The sequence below is a fragment of the Oryza glaberrima genome, chromosome 9 (assembly GCF_000147395.1).
Source record: "Oryza glaberrima chromosome 9, OglaRS2, whole genome shotgun sequence".
Classification (NCBI taxonomy): domain Eukaryota; kingdom Viridiplantae; phylum Streptophyta; class Magnoliopsida; order Poales; family Poaceae; genus Oryza; species Oryza glaberrima.
This window is the reverse complement of record NC_068334.1, coordinates 13183441-13210306: the sequence shown is the minus strand read 5'-3', so window position 1 is coordinate 13210306 and position 26866 is coordinate 13183441. Positions and strand designations below refer to the sequence as shown.

General features: G+C 40.9%; 1 protein-coding gene and 2 non-coding genes across 3 annotated transcripts; 2 read left to right on the top strand and 1 right to left on the bottom strand.

Moving 5' to 3' along the window:
• Positions 1–9691: 9691 nt before the first annotated feature.
• On the top strand, positions 9692–12244 carry LOC127784176 (cytokinin hydroxylase-like). Its single transcript, XM_052311370.1, has 5 exons — positions 9692–10087; positions 10162–10391; positions 10477–10721; positions 11117–11519; positions 11613–12244. Exons 1-5 carry the CDS (start codon positions 9799–9801, stop codon positions 12045–12047), a joined length of 1602 nt encoding a protein of 533 aa, XP_052167330.1. The 5' UTR covers positions 9692–9798; the 3' UTR covers positions 12048–12244.
• A 10065-nt stretch (positions 12245–22309) lies between these two features.
• On the top strand, positions 22310–22383 carry TRNAM-CAU (transfer RNA methionine (anticodon CAU)). The gene has a single exon. It is a non-coding gene; the product is annotated as a tRNA-Met (tRNA).
• A 433-nt stretch (positions 22384–22816) lies between these two features.
• TRNAG-GCC (transfer RNA glycine (anticodon GCC)) lies at positions 22817–22887 on the bottom strand. Its single transcript has one exon. It is a non-coding gene; the product is annotated as a tRNA-Gly (tRNA).
• Between the last annotated feature and the right edge of the window lie 3979 nt (positions 22888–26866).

Below are 26866 nucleotides of genomic sequence, written 5' to 3'. Positions count from 1 at the left end.
AACATTTTTAGGTGACAGAGGGTATTCACAATATCGGTCTGCAACCCATCTAGATCTTCTGGATCTATAACCTTCTGTCCGATTGCATTGAAGAAGGCGCAAAAACGTTGGATCGTGTGACGCACTTTCGGTGGTAGAATGCCTCTGATAGCAACTGGCAAGATTTGTGTGATTAGCATGTGGCAATCGTGAGACTTCATTCCAACAAGTTTTAGATCGTCCAATTTAACATACTTACTTATCCTCGCAGAATAGCCCGATGGAACTTTAATATCCTTCAAGCATGATAACATTGCGATTTTCTCATCCTTCGACAATGTGTGGCAGGCTGGAGTGAGGTACACACTACCTGTCTCTGCATCTCGTATGGGCTGGAGTTCACTGCGAATATTCATGTCCTGTAGATCAAGGCGCGTGTTCAACCCGTCCTTTGTCTTCCCGGGAATATTCAACATCAGGCCAACCAAACTCTCACACACATTCTTTTCTACATGCATGAGATCAATGCAATGACAGACATCAAGATCTTTCCAGTAAGGTAGCCGTCAAAATATAGATTTTTTCTTCCACATACCCTTCTCATTTGTCTTGCTACGTTTTGTTTTCTTCCCAAACTCATTGCTTATGTCCTTGACCATATTGTAGACCTCATCTCTGGACAAATCTTTGGGAGCAGGCTGAAGTTCTCTCTTACCGTTAAAAATTTTCTTCTTTCTTCTAAATGCGTGACGTAGCGGGAGCCACCTCCGATGACCCATGTATACCATCTTTCGTGATTTCTTCAGCCACCGGCTTCGTGTATGTTCCTTGCAATCGGAGCATGCCTTCTTTCCTTTTATAGTTTGTCCGGAAAGATTACTGAGTGCAGGGTAGTCATTAATGGTGCAGAACAATAGAACTCTTAGCTTGAAGTTCTCCTGACCATATGCATCCCAAGTTTCCACACCTTCTTTCCAAAGAATCTCAAGATCATCGATAACAGGCTCCAGGAATACATCGATATCATTGCCGGGTTGCCTCGGACCTTGGATTAACAAGCACAACATAATATATTTCCGTTTAAAGCATAACCATGGCGGGAGGTTATAGTTCGCAATAAGAACTGGCCAAGTGCTGTGAGTACTACTAATGTCACCGAAAGGATTCATGCCATCCGTACACAGACATATCCTCATGTTTCTAGGGTCGGCAGCAAAGTCTTTGTGTTTTCGATCGATATTCCTCCATTCAATCGAATCCGTTGGGTGTCTAAGCATACCGTCATTCCTTCTCTCTATGGCATGCCAACGTACTAACTTCGCTTCGTTCGGGTTGGCAAAGATTCTCTTGAAACGATCAATGATAGGTAGATACCACACAACCTTTGCCGGACCACCCCTCTTTGACTTCTTTCCTTTGTCAGCACTTTTCTTTCGCTTGTATAGGGAATCCTTGCAAACAAGACAAGCATCCAAGTCCGCATATTGCTTGTGGTACAATATGCAGTCATTTGGACAAGCGTGAATTCTACGGACCTCTAACCCCAGTGGACACAGAACCTGCTTTGCTTCGTATGTCGTCTGGGGCAATGTGTTCTCAGCAGGAAGCATAGCTTTCAAAATTCCTAAAAGATCTGTGAAACTCTTGTCTGTCCAACCACTACTTGCCTTCAGCTTCATTAGGTCCAAGGTAACTGACAACTTAGTGTGTTTTGCTCTGCATCCAGCGTACAAAGGCGTCTCGGAATCACTGACTAACCTACTGAACTTCATGGAATCTCTCTCATTCTGGGCTGGGTCTTCAACGTCACGTAACATGTCTTGCAGCAGATCGTGATCCACATCAACCATTTCACCGCCCAATGGACAAGGTATAAACATGTCATGCTCATCTTCATCTTCCTGATTATGCGCACCACTTCTGTCTGCTGCTGCTCCACTTCCTGATTCTTGCTCTTCATGCTTCACCCAACATGTATAGCCCTTCATGAATCCTCGTTGTATCAAATGACCGTGTACATCCTCTCCGCTATCAAACATATTCTCATTCTTGCAATCTGCACATGGACAACACATGTAATCACTATTTCTTCTTTTCCTATCCTCCTCCGCGGCGTTCATAAAATTTATTACGCCCTTTCTGTACTCCGTAGAATGACGTTTCAATTTTTTCGCATACATCCAACTTCAATCAATTGCTACAAAATAAAAAAAACAAATTAGAGGCACATCTTATAAGATCAGTATTGCTAAAGTAAGACGTGATGAAATTGCTCAATTAATGATTAATATTACTCACTTGATTGCTCCATTTTGATCACATTTGGGAATTTTCTGTTTTCCTTGGAAAAAAAGACAAAAAATCGCCCCCTATAGCCTCCCACCAAAATAGTGAACAGTGGGATACAGTTACACTAGGTAGTGGGGGGTATTTATACTATGCAACAAATATCTGTAACGGCCCTAAAACAATCAACCGTGACGGGCATACAAGTAATCTCTATCGGGCCTTCATAAAAGCCCGTAAAAAAATAGTGTCATTTGTGACGGGCATTAAACTTATCTCAATCGGGCCTCTAGTTGGTGCCCGTCACAGATGACTGTCATCTGTGACAGGCTTCTTTTAGGGCCCGATTGAGGTATGGAACCCTCATCTCAATCGGGCCTCAACTATGGCCCGTCACAGATAAGTGTCATCCGTGACGGGCACTAGTTTTATGCCGATCTACCATGGCTGTGCGACCATATCTCAATCGGGCGAAACTTCGGCTCGATTGAGATTACTTCCTTGTGACGGCTCGTAATTTTTAGTCTTGTTAGAGGCCGTCACAGATGGAAGGATCTGTACTAGTGGTGAACGGACTGGTGAACGGACATGATTAACGGCAAAGAAAGAAAGATCTACTCCGTAGGCAATATCGGTGGAGTACAAGTTGGAGCTATAGGTTGAAGTTTAAAGATCTACTCAGTAGGCAATATCGGTGGAGTACAAATTGGAGAACTATGGTTGGACTGGCTCCAAGATTTCGTATTAAAGCTTATGCGCTTTTTGCATGATCCCTTTTTAAAATTTTCAGCAGAATCAAACTGATATACTCTAGTGTCTTAGTCTCTTGTTGAATAAGCAGAGATTTGCTAATAGCTGTCTAAAATTATATACTAGAAAAAAATACCTATTGCAGTGGCCTCCCTCGTCAGATATCAGCTCTTAGCACGGTCAAGTCTGAGATTCTCAAATCCTTCTGATGGACGAATATACTATGGTTAATTACACTTCATTTTTTCCCCAAAAAGTTCAACTGTGCTTCGTACTATACATACATGCATGGAGAGTTTTCAATTCCCTCAGTAATCAGCAATTTCATCATACATATATATGCACTGCTCCTAAAAGTGATCAGTCCTCACTGAGAGTGATGATGACCATTTCTCTCTTAATTAGCTTCGAATAATTAAGCTGACCAGTTTTGCTTGTCAAGAGCTAGCTAGCTAGCTGCAGATACACTGTCAAAAATTTATTATTTTCTTTAAGGGCCAATATCAAACTATTCAGTTTGGCACAAAGATTTCTTTGGAACGTGCAGGATATGATCAGTATCAGGCTCTCTTCCACGGAACGGTTCATAAGATACGCCATGCTGCAGTTGAATAGTAGTGGACTGGCCATATATATCCACAATGAGAGCACACTACATCCACAATGGCGTGCCGATGTTCCACTACTATTTTTTAGATAATGAGTAACGCCTGGCCTCTGCATTCTAAAGGTGAATGCACACGGCTAACGATGTTCCACTACTATTGTTGGATGCAAGAAGAGAAGAAGAAATTACAGCGCCCCTCTATACACGCGGCTCTTGTTAATTTCGAACGCAGGAATTTAATTTCGTTAGGAAAAAAATGAGTGGTCGGAAAATCAACTTAATTTCACGCGCTGCATGTCATAGAGACATTAGAATGGAGCTTTCTTCCTTTTGGCCATTGGATGGAGAGATCAGCCTCAGAAAAGGAGAAAATGACAGTCAACGACAAGGTGAGGAGGCTATAATTGAGCGGTGGTTCTCACGTTGAAATTTGGAAGCATATATACGAACTTTTGTTGTGAAACGTGATACATTTACCTCGTTGTGTGTCTCGTTTTGTCAGCACCATTCCTATCGATTATGATGTTTTGGGTGCCAACTGTTTGATACATGTATGTACGATACAGAATAAACTAAGATTGTGTAAAGTAAAAATAAATAAATTAGGTGGTAGCAAAATTACTAAAGGTACTCTTATCTTTCTTAATGTGAATAAACGAATCTGAAGTAGGTGGATAACAATATATCCCTTGCTCCTAAAAGAAGCCAAATATTGGTGGTGGCAACAATAAATGTTTCACCTCACCTCGAGATGACTAGACCACATATTTACTAATTGTTTCTCTAAGTTTTTCAATATTTCATGTTAGCCCTTTCATATGCCAGTGTTTTGTTATTTGGCTTCCAAAGTACACAGTTCTAATGTATGTTTCATTAACTTTCATATTGAAAGTGCTTCTTGGGAGGGTGTCTTCGATAAAAGACTAATGGTTCATAGCATGGTTTAATAGAGCCGTCAATAAGTTAGCGGCTTAGCAAACGAAAACAAAAACATGAGGTAAGAGCTCATGTTAAATTTCGTTTGGAATAGGGACGTAGGGAAGTAATCCATAGGAATTTGCAATCCAATACCTTTTTTCCAAAAAGGTGCTATAGAAAATCTCTCACAAGGATTCCATTCCTCTAAAATTCCATTGAATTTCCTTTATTCCAAAGGAGCCTTCAAACTCTTAAACTCAAACTTGGATGTCTACTCTTCTTCCTACTTGAAAGATTATGGGTTCTTAGTTCTTACTACTGTCTGCTCGAAGCATTTAATTTTCTTGATGAAAGAATAATCTTATCCTCTATCACTACTAGAAAAAACATTTTCACCGACGTTGGCAAATAATTTTCGTAAGCTAACCTACGCAATTGAGCAAAAACCCCACCGACGAATATATGTAATATATGTAGATTTCTCAGTATCAAAAGCTTGTTATTTACTAATATTATTTATGCAACAATTAATTAATTAATTGAAAAATAATTTATGAGCAAATTATCATTGTAACAAATTTCAAATATTTGTACCTATCTTCACAGGTGGCAATTTTTTTTTGCAGGCGGCCATTCTATATTTTCGCAGGCGAACCGTCTAGCTCCACTCCGCCTAGGGAAATGATCTTCCTAGGCAGACCACCAGCCCGCCTGCGAAGATCGGCGATCTTTGCAGGTGTTGTGCTGCAGGCGGACCGGCCGTACGCCTGGGAAGACACGTTTCCCCCGCTGGTGAAAATGCTTTTCCTAGTAGTGTATCAAACCCCAGACAAGTCGTCTCACTTTGCCATTGGCCCTCAAAACTTGCAAAACTGACCTTACATGACCTTCTTACATTCTTCATGTCTTCCAAATTGCAAAAGTGAACATCCTTCACTGGGTTCATCACAAAATTCAGATATAGCAATGCAGCATTTCCAGCAACAAATCAAAGTTACTTTACTACTTCTCTCCAAAAAAAAATGTCTGAACAGATCTGACTAACTACAGGTGAAAATGGAAGGTGCTATTGGAAAGCAATTACCAACCCAGCTAGACCTTATGTATGTTAGTGCTTCCCAGCACAAAAGTTTGGCTTAGCGTTTTACAGACCGACAAAAAACCGACAACAGCGAAACTTCCTGGAACTAAGACTTATGACAAGAGATTTCTTCAGGTTGTTTGACTGTTCGTCACTTGGAAAGTAAACTGAGGTAAAAGCCCTAATTGTTAATCTTCAGCTGCCGCAGCATATTCAGAAAGAAGTGTGCACCGACTTGATCTGATCGACTACAGCTCATCCAAGCTGTCTTTCTTCTGTTCGTATTTGAGCCTTTTTGTTTGAGCTTCACTAAACAATCTGTTTCTTATGAGGCTAGCTATATTGGCTTTGGTATGATTGTTCGTCATAGCATATGGTTTTCTTTCTCCAACTTGCGCAGGGTGCAGAGAACTAGGCAGGCTTGCTACTGAAACAAAAAATGGCCTCCTTTCTCGGCTTCTTCTTTTTTTTTTTTTTGCCTTTTTCTCTGTTTGTTAGCTGCACTAGTTTTTGTTCCTTATCTGAAAGGCTTTAATTTGCTTCAGAATCATCTATGGTGAAAGTGCAGGGGGAAAGAATACGGAATAAAGTACCGGGATTGTTTAAGGGATTGACAATTCTATATACATTCTCTAGTGTGATGATACTCTAGTTTAAAGGCCTGCTGCTTCGGACAAGAATTCCTGGCGACAGTTGTGGTTCGTGTTGCTGTCCTTAGTGCTTCAATTTTGGAGTTTGTTGATGGATGGAGGCCCTTTTATAAGAGTATATATATTTGGACAAATTCAGAGCGCACCACCACATGCACACACGCACAACTGAGTATTGTCGAGGGCATCAAACAATCCCCCGAGCTTGCGTATGTGCAATATATATGTGTGTGTCCATAACATTGGTGGGCAATAGTGAAAATCTTAACCTTGAACTTTGGTTGGCAATGGTGCAAAAAAAAAATCAAAACTATGAGCACCTAACTGGACCAACATATTTTGAGATTGGATACGTTGCTTACCACTGAATAGAAAAATTGGGCACGTTACACCAAAAAAATCTAGAGAAAATTTCCTATATACCCATGAAAGTTCACCTAATCCCTTCAGTGTCCTTAAATTTTGCTCATTCCCTTACATACCCCTGAATTTTAGTTTGGATCTCTTCCACCCCCTTTTCCCTAGTTGACCGTTAAATTCTTATGAAAAAGTCTATTTTGCCCTTTTGCTATGAAGAAACATAATAAATTAATGGATTATATTGTTGGAGTATAGAAATTTATTGGATGAGACTACTATATTTATGGGTTTATTATGCACCACATTATTTATGACAAATTTACTTTTAGATATGATGTAAAAAGTTAATATTTATTTATTAGTTATTAAAAGTTTTTTATGTAGCATATGTGTTTTGATAGTAATATAACAGATTTGTTGTATAAGGCAAATATATTTATATGCTACACAAAAAATGAGCATTAAATTTTTTATGTGATATCTAAAATCATATTTATCGCAAATAATATGGTGCATAACTAACTCATATAATAGTCCCATCTAACAAATTTTTCACTCCAACAACACACTCTATTAGTTTATATGCTTCTTCACAGCAAAGTGCAAAAATGGGCTTTTTCATAAGAATTTAACGGTCAATTAAGGGTCAACTAGCGAAAAGGGCATGGAAGAGATCTAAACTTAAATTCATGGGTATGTAAGGGAATGAACAAAATTCAAGGGCGTAGAAGAGATTAGGTAAACTTTCAAGGGTACACAAGGAATTTTCTCAAAAATCTAACAAGTTAAGTTACACTAATAAGCCAAATAACCATAGGTCAGCTTTCTACAAGTAAATAATTTTCTGAAGTCCATCGTAAATTAAATCACTCGTCCCAAAATATAATGAGCACAACATTTTAGGAAAATATCAATATTTTCAAATTTTTGACTAATAATTAAACTAATAGTATATAAATTTAGTTTTATGCATGTTTATCATTAGATTTGTATTTGAAAATGCTTTCATATGATGTTAATAATATATTATAAAGATATTGATGGTTAAAGTATAATGTTGGAGACCGTGTAAAAAACATTTACACTTTATATTTTGGGACGGGGCTATATTTTTTCCTCTCAAATTTAAAATATGTTGTGTTTCGATCACAATAAATGTCATTTTGAACACTAGCAATACTAGAGGATAGGCCTGGCCAACCCGGAGCATGGCCCTCTACTTATTTTATTTATTGATTACTCCTTCTATTTTATATTATAAGTCATTTTAATATTTTTTTCATGTCAAATTTCTTTAATTTTTATCTAGATTATAAAAAAATAATAACATCTACAACATCAAATTAGAACTAACATATAATATATTTGATAATATGTTTATTTTATATTGAAAGTATTGCTATATTTTTCTATAAATTTGGTCAAACTTAAAAACATTCGACCGGAAAAAAAACTAAAGCGATTTATAATATAAAATGGAGTAGTAATTAGTGATTATTCTCTAATAGGTCGATACTAGGTAAGTAAGTAGACGGAATGGCCATCTGAAACGAAAGATATTGTTTTGGGGAAGCACTAGAAGTATGGTGATGGAGTCGTAGGTGCAGGACTCTACCCACCAAAATTCAAATCCTGGTGCTTACAATATTACTCACATGCAGATGATCTTTCAACATGAATTTATTTAGATAAGAAATGTGTCGTTGGTTTCCGTCTCTTGGAGCATGGGTTAGGGGGTGCAATCACGGAAATGTGAGTACGTATTGATCTTCTATGTAATTGCAGAATAAATTTGTTTTTGCCTAAATAACCAGGACAATATATGTTGTAACAAAACTTAACCCATCCCCGAGGATGGGTGATATGCGCTCTCATACAATATTCTGGCTGATTTGTTTCTATATAATTGTAAGTCGTTTATAGAAGATCACTCTACACATTTACTTTTTCTTCTGATGAGAAAATAGCAGGAGAGGCTCTTATTGTCCTATATCTACACATTTATTTGATTACTATATATAAATTTGATCATGTGTCTTATAATAGTATGATTAAGCTCTACATAGAGATGGATATGTATAGGTATTTTGATCCTTTCAAGATTTTGTTCATCTCATCAGATATTTAACTGACAACTTCTATTGCAATGTAGGATTACATGTAAAACATGCTAAAACAATAAATTAAAGAAATACTTTTCATGTCTCGTGTCTAGATATTTAAAACTATATTGCCGCTTACAATTTTTTTTAAAGTTTACTTATAGTTTGTAAGTTTGACTAGTTATTTGTAGAAAACTACATGCGCATACACATGAGCTCCATAAGATCTTCCCACTTGATCTCCACATATCCTGAACATAATTTTAGACCCAACTAAGAGATAGTATAAAATATCAAGCAATTAATAAATAACTACTATATGTGGTGCACTAATTCCTCTTTAATTTCTTCCAATGGCAAGACAGTGAGATAACCATTATCCACATCAATTTTGGTACTCCATAATGCACATTCCAAATAAGGTTTATTTCGATAATGGAATTCAATCTAGCCTCTACGACGGGCCGGGCCTTGCTACCCTGGAGTTGGATGTCTAATAACTCCATCGTGTGTATTGCACACAGTCTCACTAGTCTCTGCACTTGTAGAAATGCAAGCAGGCCAACCCGCGAAGTTTATAGGTAAAATTTAACATGTAACTTGTGGGTTATCTACTAATTTAACTTATAAATAGGTTTATGGGTTGACCCACTTACATCATCTCTAGATACGGCAAGTCGGGCCAAAACGTGAAAACCCACGGATTACCACTTATTTGATTTACAAGTGAGCTCGCGGGTCGGCCCGCTTGCATTGCAACAACGGTTATCTAACCCACATTAAAGGGGAAAAAAACATAATGCATTAGCAGCAATGGCCTTCCTTATCAGTCCAGAGGAGACAATAGGAAGGAAATAACTTTTGATAAGGGAGAGATTTAGGCAAAAATAAATATTTTGATGGCATATGCTTTAATGGCAATCAAATCTGTTCATCCAAGGAGATTATCAGGTTGTTTGTATATATAAGCAGCAGAGGAGCATTTTGTAGAGTGTGCGGCGGCGAGGCGACAAATCTTGTCGATCTCTTCCTTCTCTCCCGCTCGCTGAATATCTTGCGGCGGCAATGGCGGTCCTCGTGTCGCTCATGGTGATCGCCGCGTCGTCGCCTCTCGTAGCGCTGCTTCTGAGGGCGGCGTGGGTGACCCTGTCCTGCTACTGGCTGACGCCAATGAGGATCCGCCGCGCCATGGCGGCGCAGGGCGTGCGCGGCCCGCCGCCGCGCCCGCTCGTCGGCAACCTCCGGGAGGTGTCGGCGCTCGTGGCGAGGGCCACCGCCGACGACATGCCGTCCCTCAGCCACGACATCGTCGGCCGCCTCATGCCCCACTACGTGCTCTGGTCCGGGACATACGGTGAGCACGCCACGCGCGCGACACGCCGCCGCCGGCGATCGTTCGTTCGTTCGTTGACGCTTTTTGGTTTGCAGGCAAGCTGTTCGTGTACCTGTACGGGAGCGAGCCGAGGCTGTGCCTGACTGACACCGCGCTGATCAAGGAGTTCTTGTCGTCCAAGTACGCCCACGCCACCGGCAAGTCGTGGCTGCAGAGGCAGGGGACGAAGCACTTCATCGGCGGCGGGCTGCTCATGGCCAACGGCGCCAGGTGGTCGCACCAGCGCCACGTCGTCGCGCCGGCGTTCATGGCCGACAAGCTCAAGGCACGCGTCGAACACCTTTCGATTTGGCATCGCCACCCCCCCCCCCCCCCCCCCTCTCGATCTCTGACTGACGCGGGCGGTGCAGGGGAGAGTCGGGCGCATGGTGGAGTGCACGAAGCAGGCGATCCGCGAGCTCCGCGACGCGGCGGCGGGGCGGCGCGGCGAGGAGGTGGAGATCGGCGCCCACATGACCCGCCTCACCGGCGACATCATCTCCCGCACCGAGTTCAACACCAGCTACGACACCGGCAAGCGCATCTTCCTCCTCCTCGAGCACCTCCAGCGCCTCACCTCCCGCTCCAGCCGCCATCTCTGGATCCCCGGCAGCCAGTGAGTCCCCCCACCCCCTCGCCGCCGCCGGAGACGACGGTGCATTACGAGTTAATTAATCCGGATTAAGGCGGGTGTTGGATGTTAGTTAATTACGCGGTTCGTGCGGACCATCACTCCTCTCTCCGTTCCAGGCTACAAGACGACATTAAACTGTTTTAAATTTGATTAAATTTATAAATAAATTAATTTTATCAAATCAGTAATTAAATATATTTTTACAATAAATATCTTCGGTTAAAAATGTTACTACTTTTTTTTCTACTAATTAAATTTAAAATAGTTTGATTTTGACCAAAATCAAAACGAACAGCATATCTGATTAGTTTTGGATGCGACAATTTGTCATCAGATGCACACGTTTTACGATTAATTAATGAGGAAATATTTGGCAGGTATTTCCCGAGCAAGTACAGGAGGGAGATCAGGCGGCTCAACGGCGAGCTGGAGGCGGTGCTGATGGAGTCGATACGGCGGAGCAGGGAGATCGCCGACGAGGGGAGGGCGGCGGCGGAGACGTACGGGAGGGGTTTGCTGGCTATGCTTCTGTCGGAGATGGAGGAGAAGGAGAAGAATGGCGGCGGCGGAGGCGGCGAGTTCAGCTACGACGCGCAGCTGGTGATCGACGAGTGCAAGACCTTCTTCTTCGCCGGACACGAGACGTCGGCGCTGCTGCTCACGTGGGCGATCATGCTGCTCGCCACCAACCCGGCGTGGCAGGAGAAGGCCCGCGCCGAGGTCGCCGCCGTCTGCGGCGACCACCCGCCGTCCGCCGACCACCTTTCCAAGCTCACCGTGGTAACCACCACTCGATCGATCGATCGATCGATTCGGCATTGCTTGGGCGCCGCCATTGATGATGTCATGATGATGAGAATCTTTTTCTTGCAGCTGCAGATGATCATCCAGGAGACGCTGCGGCTGTACCCGCCGGCGACGCTGCTGCCGCGGATGGCGTTCGAGGACATCCAGCTCGGCGGCCTCCGGCTGCCGCGGGGGCTGTCGGTGTGGATCCCGGTGCTGGCCATCCACCACGACGAGTCCATCTGGGGCCCCGACGCGCACGAGTTCCGCCCGGAGAGGTTCGCGCCGGGCGCGCGCCGCCCGTCGGCCGCCGGCGCCGCGAGGTTCCTGCCGTTCGCCGCCGGCCCGCGCAACTGCGTCGGCCAGGCGTACGCGCTCGTCGAGGCCAAGGTCGTCCTCGCCATGCTCCTCTCGGCCTTCCGCTTCGCCATCTCCGACAACTACCGCCACGCGCCGGAGAACGTGCTCACCCTCCGCCCCAAGCACGGCGTCCCCGTCCACCTCCGGCCGCTGCGGCCATAGATTCGATTCTTTTTTTTTTTTTTCCTTTGTTCGTTTTGGCGCCATAGCTAGAGGAAGAAGAAGAAGAGGCGCACGTGTGGCTGACAGTGGGGCCCACCTGTCAGTGGCCCGGCTGGTAATATGGTGCGTGTAGAGACATGTGATGTAACGATGCGTGCAAAATTAATGACATGATAAATATTAACAGAGAGGGATTACCTAGCTAGCATCCATGTGCACCTTCCATTTTTACTTTGGTCTATTTGACATGAATTTAAATATGATTGATGAATGAATTAAGCAATGCCAAATCATACAAGTTCAATTTTATTTACCAACAATCATAAAAAAAATTAAAAATTATTCTGCAGTACTGCTCAGGTGAGATAAGAGACATGCATGCATGGCCAGATACAGAGTTAAGAAGAGATATATCAAATTAGATAACTGGAAATCTACAGTTGTGAGATGATAATATATATAAGCAGGATTTGCAGGAAGACGAAGCAAAACATACTGTTTTCATGTGCAGTGAGAATTCTAGGCGAGAGAACACAGCAGCAGGTCTGTCTGTCAGCTCAACTGTCAGTGTGCAAACACACATTGCTGTCTAATTAATTTAATTTGGCTTACAAGACTTTGTTTCTTTTCGTATCTTATTTTGTCTTGAGAAGTACGCATACATGGCGAGCCGCCAGAGCTAGTGTCCGATCTGGTTTTAACTTTTAATATATAATCACCGTGGTTCATATTCAGTTCGTTGTGTTCTGCCAATCAGTTAAGAATTATGCATGGATAATCGTGGATAAGCTTCCCAAGCTTCTAAATTAATTGTATGATTATTTTTTTTAATAAAAGCATTCCTCATCAACAATTTTTGGAATTTTCGTACATCAACTTATTATTAACTTTTTAATATTTACCCCATTCATTTATACACTCAAATTAATAATGGTTATAAAATCGGTATCAACAAGCATCCAGGGACAGGATCTAGCATCAAGCAAGAGGGGGCTCGAGGCTCATCTTCTTCTTCCTCCTTAACCCATCTACTTTTCTTCCTACGCCTCTTTTTTCACCTTCCATCCCTCCTCTTCTTCATCAAAATCTAGCGGGGTGGGGACACACGAGGCCCCCCAGCATCCACACTGAATCCACCTCATATGCATCATCATTATGTAGCAATATTATCCAAAGAAAAATGATCAAAAATAACAAATGCAAACAACAGAGAGTTATAAGATAGTAACTTCCATTTATTGCGAACTTCAAGCTGTATACAACTTTCAAATTTTTTACTTCATGTACTAAACATAATGGAATTGCAATATACATGTTACAAAGGTATTTTAGTTCATAAATGACAATAAAAGTTTGTTTTTTAACATATCCGTGGCATATGCTTTAGATAGTTTGACTATAATGAAATTAGGACGTGCGTCAAAAAAACAATTAGGGAATAACACATTTTAGGATATAGTTTTGTTGTCAATATTGTACTCAATGTATGGTTTTTTTTTCAAAGAAGCACAACAAATGGTACTTCATAATGTGTTAGACATGCCCTTAATTAATCCATAAAACAACATGATATTCTGCCCTTATATTTAACAACCTCCTAATCAATCCTTAATACTCCCCCTGGTTATAAATATTTAATGTTTAAAACAAAAAAAAATAAATTTTCAAACCATTAACCATGAATAACTTCTCTAATGCTTAGCCTAAAAACGAAACGGAATTGTATTGGCAAAATTGACTTGAAAACTACTATGAAAATGTCATTAACTTATTAGAATTTATAAAGTTGTTTTAGTATAAAATCAATAGTTCAATCAAAAAACGATAGTCAAAGTTTGAAAACTTTAACCAAAACTTGTCCTAAATATTTGCAAGTATTTATGACTGCAGGGGTTTAATTTGTATATATAGATAGTATCAAGGTTGATCCTGAGATATGGACTGAAACTCAACCAAGACAAACAACACATTTTTTTATCGAAAAATTAATTAATTTGGTCCACTTCAACCTTCACATTACATGTCCAGTATTGGAGGAAGCAAATCATCAGCTCAAGCCTTTGGCATGAACTAGATCTTGACCGGCCGGTTTTGCCAGGAAACTCAACCATCAGCTTACCAATTTGCCGGAGCCAACAAGAGCTTCAGTACTAATCGATCATGTGGTAGTCCTTCCATTCTCTCATATACTATATTGCATTTCAGCAGCTAGCCCCTTGGATGATTCTAAGGTCGTCTACGGCAGCAGCGACTATACAAAACGCCTAAACACAAGCCCCAAAAGACATGCAACAACTACTACTGTCCATCTTCTTCCTAACTAGCTTAGAAACGGTTCAGATTGTAACCAAAATAAACCTTATCAAGTTTTGTCAATGCTAAAATTTTAGCAATTTTATAATATTATCAAGTTTTGGTAGAATTTTTTATGTATTTATCAAAGTTTGGTAAAAAAAACTAAATAGATGTAAATCTTTGACAACTTTACGAAAAATTGGTAAGATTTGAAATGGTATTGGTCTGAACAACCCCTTAGCTTAGCTAGGTCACATGACGCATGCACGGTAGCCGTACATCCATGCTATGCATCTGAACTCTTGATCTGAATATATATATGTGTATCTGCTCAGAAATATAATTCAGAACCAGCTAATTAATTAATTAACTTAAAGAAAGAACGGATCGGTGGATGGACATTAGGCAGTGCGTGCGGCCATTTAATTAACATATCGGCAGGGTGTCGACGGCATCAAAGCCCCAAGCACTCAGCCCAGAAGAACCTTATCTCGCTCCCTCGCCGGCTAATTAACTAACTAACTACAGGTTAATTAACTAACCCGAGCTTCACTCACTAACTCACACTCGAGCTAGCTAGCTGTGGAGCATTACATGCTTACATTGGACCGGTCTTGCGTTGGCTTTGTGCAAAGTGGAAGATCTTTAAGTATTTAATACTCCATATAATTAGTAATTTAATCACCCATCTTTAGTTTTGGAGTGGCATACATACCCTACTGAAGTTGCAGGTATCAGTCAGTTTACCCAAAAGTTTAAGCTAAAAGAAAGGAGGACAGTATAATTCGCTTATGCATTAATTATGCACGCCTTGCGCGATCTGTTCTTCAAGATATTATCAATCTCTTCTCCGGATTGAGAATATAATAGTTATATCCCAGTGTCCATATAATTTTAGCCGTGTGCATTCTTAGTTGGTTTTATTATTGTAAGGAAAATACAACGTAAATAAGTTGTTAATTAGTTGATAAAAGTGAGATATTCTAAACTAATTTCATGGCTAATCTCATACCACATCCATTCCATTCCATTCCATGCATGGTCAATGCTAAAGGAGAATGTCTGACCAGGGAGGATCAAAAGAGACAGGTACTGCATGCGTCCAATTACTATATATAAATCTGAAACAAATGGAGGCCAGGGCTAGCATACAAAAATGAGCATTCCTGTGTGCATGTCTGCCTGAATCTGCAGCTAAACTACAGGCGTCGCCGCTAACCAAGTGTAGTTAACAAAATAATTTAATCGCTAGATATACATACATATATTCAGAGTGTGTATGTGTGTGCTTGCAAGCTGCTAAATTAGCTTTACGTGATGCGATCGACAAGGGACGAAACACGCCGCTCGTGTCGCACACTTGACAAGCTGTGATTTGGCGTCAAGTGCTCAAGTTGAGCGCATATCTTGTTTAAATTAGCTCGATATTAATCTCTCTTTCTCTCTCGCTCACTGCGGCACAAAGTGCTCGTAGGCTTTATGTCAAACTTTGTGTAATGCAGAATGATTAGCACTTTTGCTTGCAGGTATCAAGCTTTAGTTAGTTAATTAATGTGTGGGTGCAGTTCGGTGATGGATGGATAGTTAGTTTCAGGATGGATGCAGGACCGATTGGGCCACTAAATATTTCCCTAATTATAGTATGTTATGATATTGTTTGACTTGCCTTGCTTATGTTTTTTTTTCAAGAAGCAGAGAAGCTAGTAGCTAGCTTAATTTGGGTTAATTGCTAACAAGAAGCCGAGAGAGAAAGAGGAAGTATCCGATAAAAATGAGCTAAGTGTTAAAAACTTGTAAAAATCATATCTATTTTTTTAAAAGAAAATTTATGAAAAAATTATTAGAGATAGGTGTAGATATGAAATATATTCTCATCAAATTTCAAGTTCAAACTCAATTTTATTTGGGAGTAAAAATAAAAGACAAATTTCGGGTGAACGGTATAACATGACACTATTTACCTGAAATTTGTCCTTTTTTTTTCTATCAATTGAAGTTAAGTTTGGACTTGATATTTGATGAGAGTGTGTTTCGTTTTACACCTATCTTTAATAATTTTTCATGAATTTATAAAACTTTTAGGTATAATTTTCACGAGTTTTAAATACTTAGCTCCACATGATATTTTCCCGAGAAAAGATGCCTTCTTATGTATGCAAGCTGGAGAAAATATTTTTGGGCTTGTCTGGCTTATATAAATGAAGTGATTTAGTGGAAGAGATTATGAAAAACCACAAAAGCTAATCGAAAGCTAGCTATTGGTTCTCCTTTTCAAGTATATATAATGGGCTTCTATTTCTTCAGAAACTAGGTGGAGAAGCCAACCGTCTTTAGGGTAAAGCAGCTGATTGTAAAATTATTCAAGAAAAAAAATTCTGCTTGACAAATTCAATTTAGAGTCTATCATGATGGGAGGATTATAAATTTGTTTTTTAATGTGTGATTCAACTGTAAGAACTGATAAGATTATACTCGATTGAGGAATGATATTTTCCTTCTGCCTAGCTCATTTTTCAGAAGTCCTTGTGTTGATTGATCGATCCCTTTTTATCCAGAATCTTTTCTTTTAACTTTCAGTATAAGTTATTGTGGTTTAAGTACTGTAAGCAGGCGCCTGCTGGAATTCCTAAATGATGTTTTGGTCATCTATTTTCAAGAACAAATGAATCTTAGCTTTGGGTGTGTTTAGTTCACGTTAAAATTAGAGATTTGATTGAAATTGGAACGATGTGACGGAAACGTTGGAAGTTTTGTGTGTGTAGAAAAGTTTTGATGTGATGGAAAAGGTGGAAGTTTAAAAAAAAAGTTGGAAACTAAACCAGGCCTTTGTTTGTTCGTTTTTCAGAAAGATCGTGCACAGTTGCTACTGGGTTAGCGAAAAACTCCTGGGTTGGTGACATACGTGGCGCCCTCACTGTCCCGGTCATCTCTCAGTTCCTGTTAGTCTGGGACGTGGTGCTTCCTACCCAGCTCTCGCCGGGTGTTGAGGATCACCTCGTCTGGTGTTGGACGGGTGACCAGTGCTACTCAGCGCGATCGGCGTATCAGGCGTTCTTCCTTGGCCAGCACTCTTTTGCCTGTGCCGACTTACTCTGGCATGCGAAGGGCCCTGCTAAAAGCAAGTTCTTCCTTTGGTTTGCATTTCAGCAGCGCTGCTGGACTACCGATCTTCTCTAAAAGCGTGGTATCTTTAGCCACTCTGCTTGCCCCTTTTGTGCTCAGGAGCTTGAGACAGCGAACCACATCCTCATCGATTGCGTGTTCGCTCGGCAGGTCTGGCTCCGTGTGTTGTCCCCTCCTGGCTGGGCTGCCCTCTCTCCCCCTCGTGGCAGCTGGCTCCAGGATTGGTGGTCATCCTCCAGGGTATGTTTACCTGAGCACCTCCGCAGCGGCTTCGACTCCTTGATACTCCTAGTCTCCTGGCAGCTGTGGAAGGAACGAAACTTCAGAGTTTTCGACTCTGCGCTCGCTTCGGTTGCAATGGTTCTGGAGTCCATCCGCTCGGAGGGCCAGCTGTGGTCTTTAGCCGGTGTTCCTTTTTTTGGGGATTTGTTAGGAGTGTAGCGTGGCTCTGCCCCCTCCCGCTGTTTGGAGTTGCGTTTTTTAACCGTCGTAGTAGTTCCTAGCTTCAAGTCCCCCCCCCCTTCAGGCATAAGCCAGTCTGGCTGATTGCTTTGTGTAACAAAAACTCTTTTCCTGCTAATATATTGACGTGCAATCCTTTTGTGCATTCGAAAAAAAATTCAAAAAGAACTTGGTATATTGTGTGGACATCAAGCTATATATGCTATTAATGAGCGCTTAATGTCGTGAAGCATTTCCAGTAAACCAAGATCCTGCTTCACTAAATTTGCTAGTAGTGCGAGAAATTAAAGGGCAAGAGAAGTCAGAAGCGGCAAAATTCAGAATTCAGGCCACAACATTCAGAATTCAGAATCACTATTATCAAATGAAATAGCTAACTTAACACCGAAATTAATAAAAACCATTGCAGGTATAACTAGATCTAGCCAAAATAGGGCAATAAAAAATTTAGCTCTAAATAATTAGAACATGCATGGTTTTCATTGTTATTTCTTCCCTGAAAACATTGATCAGAACAGTCTATGGCCCCATGTATTATATAATCTTCCTATCTTGCTAGCTACGGGCAGCATCAAATCTAGCAGCTGAGATTGTCTTGTCTGATGAATCTGAGAGCACCACACGGTCGATCGTGCATGCCAATCTAGCTATATATATAGCTAGAATCAGAGAATAATATGTGGGGGAGCAACTGAAACTCCACATAACCTTCTAATCAAACTGCTGTGACTACTGATGCCTCCTGACTAGGTAGGCAAAAAGCCCACTCCTGAACTGTGTTCTGCAGTCTCTTATATCCAACGGCACCATGTACTGCCTGCCGGCTATGGCGCATCAGTGCATGCATGGATGTGCCTAGCTACTATATCTTTCACATAACTAACCTTCCCTGTCATGTTGTCCTTTCACATAGAGATCATGGCCAGGTAAAGGTAGGGATGCAAATAAGATGGCAAGCCGTTTTTTTTTCTCGCCTATCCTACTTTCAGTTTATTCTTTTTCTAAATATTGCATTACCACGTAAAAAAATATACTAGTAAACGGCTTTTTATTTGGGTAACGGACAGGAATGGCCGCTTGTAGCCCTATGGCCAGATGATGGTAATACTGTTCACTTCATGTCAATATGTCATGTGTCTTTGTACAGGATAGCTTGTCGTCTACAGAGAGGGTGTGTGTGACTGTTGGGCACACTCTCAAAAGCTTTTTCTACCTTTGAGTGTTAATTCGTGCTCATCACCTTATCCTTGTATTAATGGTCATGAATATGAGTAATTGAGTATACTACTCCAAGAAAGTTTGCTAGATGGAGCTTGGGACAGATTTCCCCAGCCCATGAGGAAGACAACCAATTCTTTAGAGATTCTCCAAAATGTGGGCATTTGAGGTCCATAAGAAAAGTGATGCCGGGAAATGGCAAAAGGAGGTAAAAGGATTCAAAAGGAGGTAAAAGGAGATAAGCCACTCTTGTACACCACTTCTCCAGCACGGTTTGTGCTATTGATCTCTCCAGTCACAAATATATGCATATATTTGTTTGATTTTTCCGTCTTTAGGGTATGAATTTGACAATACTTTTTAAATTATAGGTTTATAAAATCTTATAAATCTACGGGTCTATGAAAGTATTTTTGAAAACAAATCTATAATTACGTACGATGGGCAAAAACACGCAAAATGCTTATATATTTTGAAACAGAGGGTATAGATACCATTGTATTATGTATGCATATATTGTTACTGGACCGATAAATCGATAGGGGGTTAGGTAAAATGGGGTCAGATTTATTACTAGTCTATATTTGCAATAATGCATGATTTCTCACAATGACCTAGGCTACACAGAAAACTGAGTTGCTTATTAACAAATAATTCATTAAGTATTATCTAAAAAACTATTTACAAAATATATTATGTTTAGAAGTTTGAGAAATGTGTGCATGGAAAACGAGAAAGTAGAGGTTGAGAACTTGGACATTAGAACACAGTTCTAAATAGGTATATAATCAACCGGATACATAATTCTTGTTGTTTTGAATAATATTGGAAATAAAATTATTAGAACTCTGACCATGAGTAACTTATAAAATATTTAGTTTGAAGACATTAAAATATATAGATTAGTCTTAAAATATACTTTGATAAAATTAGAAAATTACTTTTATATATTATAATAAAAAATATTGTTGAAGATATATTTTAAAGATCGTGTGGTTGTTTAAAATTAAAAGAATTATGAAATTGGAGAGAGTATACTAGCTAGCTATTAGTTATTACTGTGTGAGTCCCACGGTAACCTAGTACTCCCTCTGTCTTGACCACTCGTCTTATTAAAAAAATTTGAAATTATTATTTATTTTTTTGACTTACTTTATTATCCAAAGTACTTTCAACACAACTTTTCATTTTTTATGTTTGCACAAATTTTTTGAATAAGACGAGTGGTCAAACAGTGCAAGCAAAAACTTAAAATCCCTTATATTATGGGACGGAGGGAGTAATTTCTTGCAATTCGCAAACAAATTACTTGTGAGGAGAAATAATTATAGAGGTCTCGTGGATACTCTTGGTTGTGTACTGTCCTGTGTTCTAATTAAATGTGTATCCCTTAGTTTGATTGGTTATATCTCCTCGGTCAAAAATATTATGATGTTTTATTTTTATGTTAGTGTATTTGAGATCTAACTTTGACCTTAATTTTAACTAGAACTACGTACTTAAATGCCTATCTTTTGCTACGGATAAAATAATATATTAATGTGTTATCAGAGGCGGAGGGCCTCATACTGAAGAAATTTGATAATTTTACACTTTGTCATTGTTCACTTGTTTTAATTGACACCTGTGAGGATTAAATGTGAGACTATTTAAGTGAATGAATGTTAAATAATTGAAGCACATTTTAAGAAGTGTTGAATTATCAAATCTATCTCCATATATACCGCAGGGTAGGCAACCTAAGATTTGATAATTCAACACTTCTTAAAATGTGATTTTTTTTAAAAAAAAATTCTAGGACTAACTACAAAATTTACAATAGGAGTAGGTTGGATAACAAATTCAATTTCACCACCAATATCTTATATTATAGTATTATAGGAGTATAGATAAGTAAGGTTATAAGATCAAATAAGCATATCAAATGAAACTAATATTACTAAGCCAAATATTTTAAATATCTCCAATTAAGCACTTTCAACAGTCTGATTGAAAATAATAACTGGTCAGGGATAGTGTAAGAAACAAACTGAAAGTGAACATAATGCGGTACATATATTATCTATCTGGCATACAGTCGAAGCATCCTCGCAAGCCAAGGCGAGATCGACACCTCTGGTCCGACCGGCCGGCACAGTAGATCGCATGCAACCGCAGTTCAATTTGCAGCAGCAACAACTTGCGTGCCTTTTATGCATGCACATGGACGACGTCTAATTAAGCTAGCGCTACGGCGCCACCTATTTTTTTACATAGTGGATTAAAAACCCGATCTCATTCAATAGGATGTACACAGCCGAACGGATATATATATATATATATATATATATGTGTATGCTGCCGTCTGCAGCTGTGATATGTCGCCGATGAGGCCGGCCGGCCGGCCACGATCGATCTCCCGGCAAATTAAAATGTGTGCAAAGTTGCATATGCACGGGCGAGTAGTACTGATAGTGGAGCGGGCAACATCGGGTGGGGAGGCGGTGAATCGGGGGTGGACAACGCGAAGAGCAGATGGATCATACATATAGTCTCCTCCGGCAAAAGGAGCAGACAGATCTCTGGAAGGCACAGGGGAGGACGTACAAGCATAGCTTAGCTAGGCGCGTGTGTAGTGTACCACGTCGAACTGATTCTCAAATGTCTGATCTTCTATATTTACGTAAATATAAAATATAACTACACACTAGGTTTGAAAACGGATGGATGCATGAAGATGAAAGTTTATATAGGTTCAGACCCTCTCAATGAGAGGTAATACCCTACTTTCATTTTGATTGATTATATCTGTCGGGTGTATTGATGTGTTTATCTGATTGCAGCTATGCTCTTCAGAGATTACCTGCGCCTTTACATATATATATATATATATATATATATATATATATATATATATATATATATATATATATATATATATATGTATGTATGTATATATATATATATGTATATATGTATATATATACATATATATATACACACACACACACCAACGTTAATAATAATCAACCAACGTCGACTATAACCCCTAGCCTTCCAAGCTAATGATGCGGGTTCGATTCCCGCTACCCGCTCCATTCTGTATAAAATAACTATTCTATTTGTCTAGACATGGTAGAGGCCTGTATTCAACCTTTTTCGTCCACCGGTTTCCAGTGCTCCAGAGCGGAGTAGAGCAGTTTGGTAGCTCACGAGGCTCATAACCTTGAGGTCACGGGTTCGATTCCCGTCTCCGCACTTAGCAGTCTGTATAAAAGGACTATTCTATTTGTCTAGATATGGTAGAGGGCTGGGTGGTTGGGCGGTATCCAACCCTTTTTATTCATTAGTTCCCGACCCTATAAGGCCAAATTGAGCAGGTTGCGAAGTAACTTGCTACCACAAGAGGAACTCTCAAGGCCCCCTACCTTGCAGAAAAGAAAAAATAAATGAAAGAAAGGCACAGTCTATCTCCGTTCCCTTTAAAAGCTGTTTGCTGGTTGTTTGTTTCGGTGAATCCCCGGTTTAGGGAACCCTGTTGCCGAGTTCGATTCCCGCCACTGTAGTGCTCTTTTTTTGAGTGGGGTGCAAAGGGGGTTAAGATAGTAAAGGGGTACGGTACTAGACTAACACCTATTACTTTAATAAAAGTAGACTAAATTTTTTATCATAGTACCTTACTAAATTAAGCTGGCGAGCGGCGGGAATCGAACCCGTATCTTCTTCTTGGCAAGGAGATGTTTTACCATTGAACTACGCTCGCTACGTCCTATATTTTATAGGGTATATCCGCCTGGGTCAACCGTCTATGTCTAGGTCGACCGTTTCATTTTCTATTTGAGTTTTCTTTTTATTAATTTAATTGTCTGTCAATCAATTCGGGGCGCAAATTGCATTTTAATGCGTCTCACAATCCGAATAAACGGCCCTTTTTTATTTTGTATCGGGCTACTAAATACTAAACACATTTAAGAAATGAGAGAATTTAGAATAGCTACCAGAAAGACCAGTCCAATCCATAATGATGTACCAGAAAATACAATGTTTATATACACACACACATATATACACACATATGTACATATACACATATACACATACATATACACATATACATACATACATATACATATACATACATACATATACATATACATACATATACATACATACATATACATATATACATATATACATATATATACATATATATATATATATGTATATATACATATATACATATATATACATATATATATATATATATATATATATATATATATATATATACACACACACGGTGACGCTACATGGCGCCACACACAGAAGCCTGGCGCTACGAAGCTTCGTAGCGCTACTCACAACTTCCCCTACCACCAAGGGAACCAACCTTCGCGTGGAGTTAAAATTTAACTTGGATAGTCTGTTTAAATTGAGTGCGCGTGGGGTGGGACAAGGTGGTTGGTTATGTGTGTCTGGTGCCATCTAATACATGGCACCTATAGCGCCATATAGTAGCGCGCTCTATATATATATATATATATATGTGTGTGGTAGAGTTATAAGTAGAAAACCTAGTTGGATAAGGCTTGATTTTCTCGATCAATACAAGGTAGTAATCAGCGGTGCTATATACCTTATCTTGGGTTAAAGACGAGTGTCCTAAACTAATATAAATACATCATTGATTCATCCTATCTCCTACCAGCAATAAGATATTCATTGATCCATCCTACTCCTTCCGTCCTAAAAAAAGACAAACCCTGATTTCTGCGTCCAACATTTGACCGTTCATCTTATTTAAAAAAATTATAAAAAAAATTAAAAAGATAAGTCACGCATAAAATATTAATCATGTTTTATCATCTAATAACAATGAAAATACTAATTATAAAAATATTTCATATAAGACGGACAGTCGTTTGCATGTTTTTAGGACGGAGGGAGTATCTCCTATCAGCAATAAGATATGTGGGTAGTGTGCGTATCCGGTACCTATGTCATCTACATTAATATAAGGTCCAAATGAGTGGATATAACTTTTTTAAAATTTTAGGACGAGGGTAATAAATAGAGAAGTGCACGTGGATGCCCATGACTGATCCCAAATGAAAAACAGAAAAAGAACGTATTCAACCCATAATATAATATGTATGTTATGTTATATAATATACCATTAAATATATTGGGTAGCAGTTTGAGAAATGTGCGTGTGAAAATAAGTAGAAATTAGAACATAGTCTAACGAAGAGCACATTTGAGTGGATGTGTAGGAGCTAGCGACCTCCTCTACGAATAGTCAGATAGACGTGGTTCTCTGATAAGTGGAACCCAACTTCATAGACCCACACGTTTAGTGGCCATGTCGTCTCTCTGGCTTTACGTCCGAGGAATCTCGTCAGATGTGTTTTCTTCCCTTTTCCAGCTAATGTGGCAAACAAAACTCAACACTGAGCGGCCTGTTTTCCGGTGCGCGAACGAGAGCTATAGCTCTGGTAGTTTTTTTTTTCAGCACGTCGTCCGTGCAGGCGTATGCACGCGCGCGCACGACTTTTGAGCTTGGCGTACGTGCTCAGGGGCGGACCCAGGATTTATATTTGAACCCAGGGTAGGCCTAGCAAGAAAATCCAAATCAATACAATATGATTCGATATAAAATGTGGTAAACGATACGGTATGCAACTCTAAATGATTCAATACAAGTAGAAAGTAACAAATAAGTTTGAATCTTACCTAAATGACAATGTAAATAGGATATTACAATACTTGAATACTAGTCAAGACTAAGCTTTACGCTTCTTCATGGTCACGAAAGAGTGAATTATGTCTTCCTCACTTACATTGGAGAAGATATCACACTCAATCTCCTGACAACCATCAAACCATGCAAAATTGTCATATGAAATTGAAGGGGTAGTACACTAGTAGTATGGTTTTGCTCGGTCTTTCGCCTCTATTTCAGAAATAGGAAAATAGCTGATTCTACTTCATGTATAACTAATCGTTCCAAGAATCTCTCCAAACATGTTTGTTGATATTGTTCAATGCCTAAATGATAGTTGTCATTCTGTACATCTATGGCTAATACGGCCAAAAGGTAATGACAAAATCAGCTAGTAGGTTTGGAATTGCTCACCGGAGTCCGAAGAGGCGGAGAGCCGGAGTGGAGAGGCAGTGGCGCCTGGGCGGCTGCCGGCTGGGCGCTGGAGCCGCCGGCCGGAGAGGGCGCGCTAGCCGGCCAGGCCTGGGGCACGCCGGTGACTCGGCGAGGGGCGGAGGGAGTCGTGGAGAGTGCGCGGCTGCGGTGCGTGAAGGCAGCGGCGCCGCCGCCACGGCTGGCGCGCGCGCCTGGTGGGAGCCGGGAGACCACCGCCTGCCGGCCGGACGCGGCGGGAGGAACGGCGGCGCAAGTAGCTGCCTCGCGGGACGGCAGGAGCGCCGGAGTCGCGGCTCACGGGAGCGTCGTCGCCATCGGTCAGTTGGGACTCGGGAGCAGTGGCGGAAAGGGAGGGGAGATTGCACGGGAGAGAGGAGAAGAGATTAGGGTTTTTTTGTTTGATGGGCCAGGCTTTTTTCGTGGGCCAAGAAAAATGAATACCGGGTCTTCTCTGGGATAAATTCTAGGGTAGTCCTAGGCCTATCTGGACTACCCCTTGGGCCCGCCCCTGTACGTGCTTCCGAGATGTATACGTGAGTATAGCTAAGCTAAGCTAAGCCAGTGGGGCGCTAGAGCTATACGTGCGTCGTCACGTACGCTGTGCTGCGAGCCTGCAAGGGTAGTGAATGCTCAGTGGAATCCTGAATTTCATCGAGGACACAACACTCGGCACGTACCGCTGCACCGCCCCCGGCCCCGCGGCCTCGCGATCGCGAGTCGCACACGAGTTCCCGCGTGCGATCCACGAGCGGCAACCTGTACGTACGCATACTCCAAGAGTTGAGCGGTGCCGCCTCGGCGCACGCAGAGACGCAAAGGCGCGGCCTGCCTACGACTCCCACTGCATGGGCCATGGCTCGGGGTGCCGCCGCCGCGCGCGGGAGGATTTCGGTGATTTGGGCCGGGTTTCGCACGACGGACCTGCGGCCTGGCTCGATCCTGACACTTGACTTGCGCGCGCGCAGCCGGAGGGCGCGCGATGGCGATCCATTACAAGTACAACACGTGTGATAATAACCTTTATAGTTTTTTGAAACCACGGTATATTTCGTGATAACCGTCAAACCGTGAGGTATACCGTGAAACTGCTCACGGTAACCCCACTCTAAACGGTTTGGTAAATCCTGATCCATTTTATTCACCGGCGACCGTTCGCTGTGCGTTTCTGCATGCGTGATGAATCGAACGCGACGGTACTGCTGCCAGTCCACCGGCACGGGAACACGTTCCCACGAATGCGTGCCGACTACTATCTCCATCACAAGATATACGAATATTGTATCGAAGAAGACGCATCTTATATCTTAGAACGGATGGGTACAGGGTACGTGCATATACCACGCATGCGAAACCTGTATTATTTGTGTGTTTGGCTACTGGTAATTTCTTAAGAAGAGCGCTTTTGTGTGTGTTCTCTGATTGCGGAGTGGCAAATGGGGCTAAGTTGTTTACCAAGTTTTGTTTTGAGGAAATTCCCTGTGTGTATCCCTGAAAGTTCACCTAATTCCTTATATACCCCTGAGATTTGCTCATTCTTTTCCATACCTCTAAATTTCAGTTTGAATCTCTTCTATACCCCTTCTGT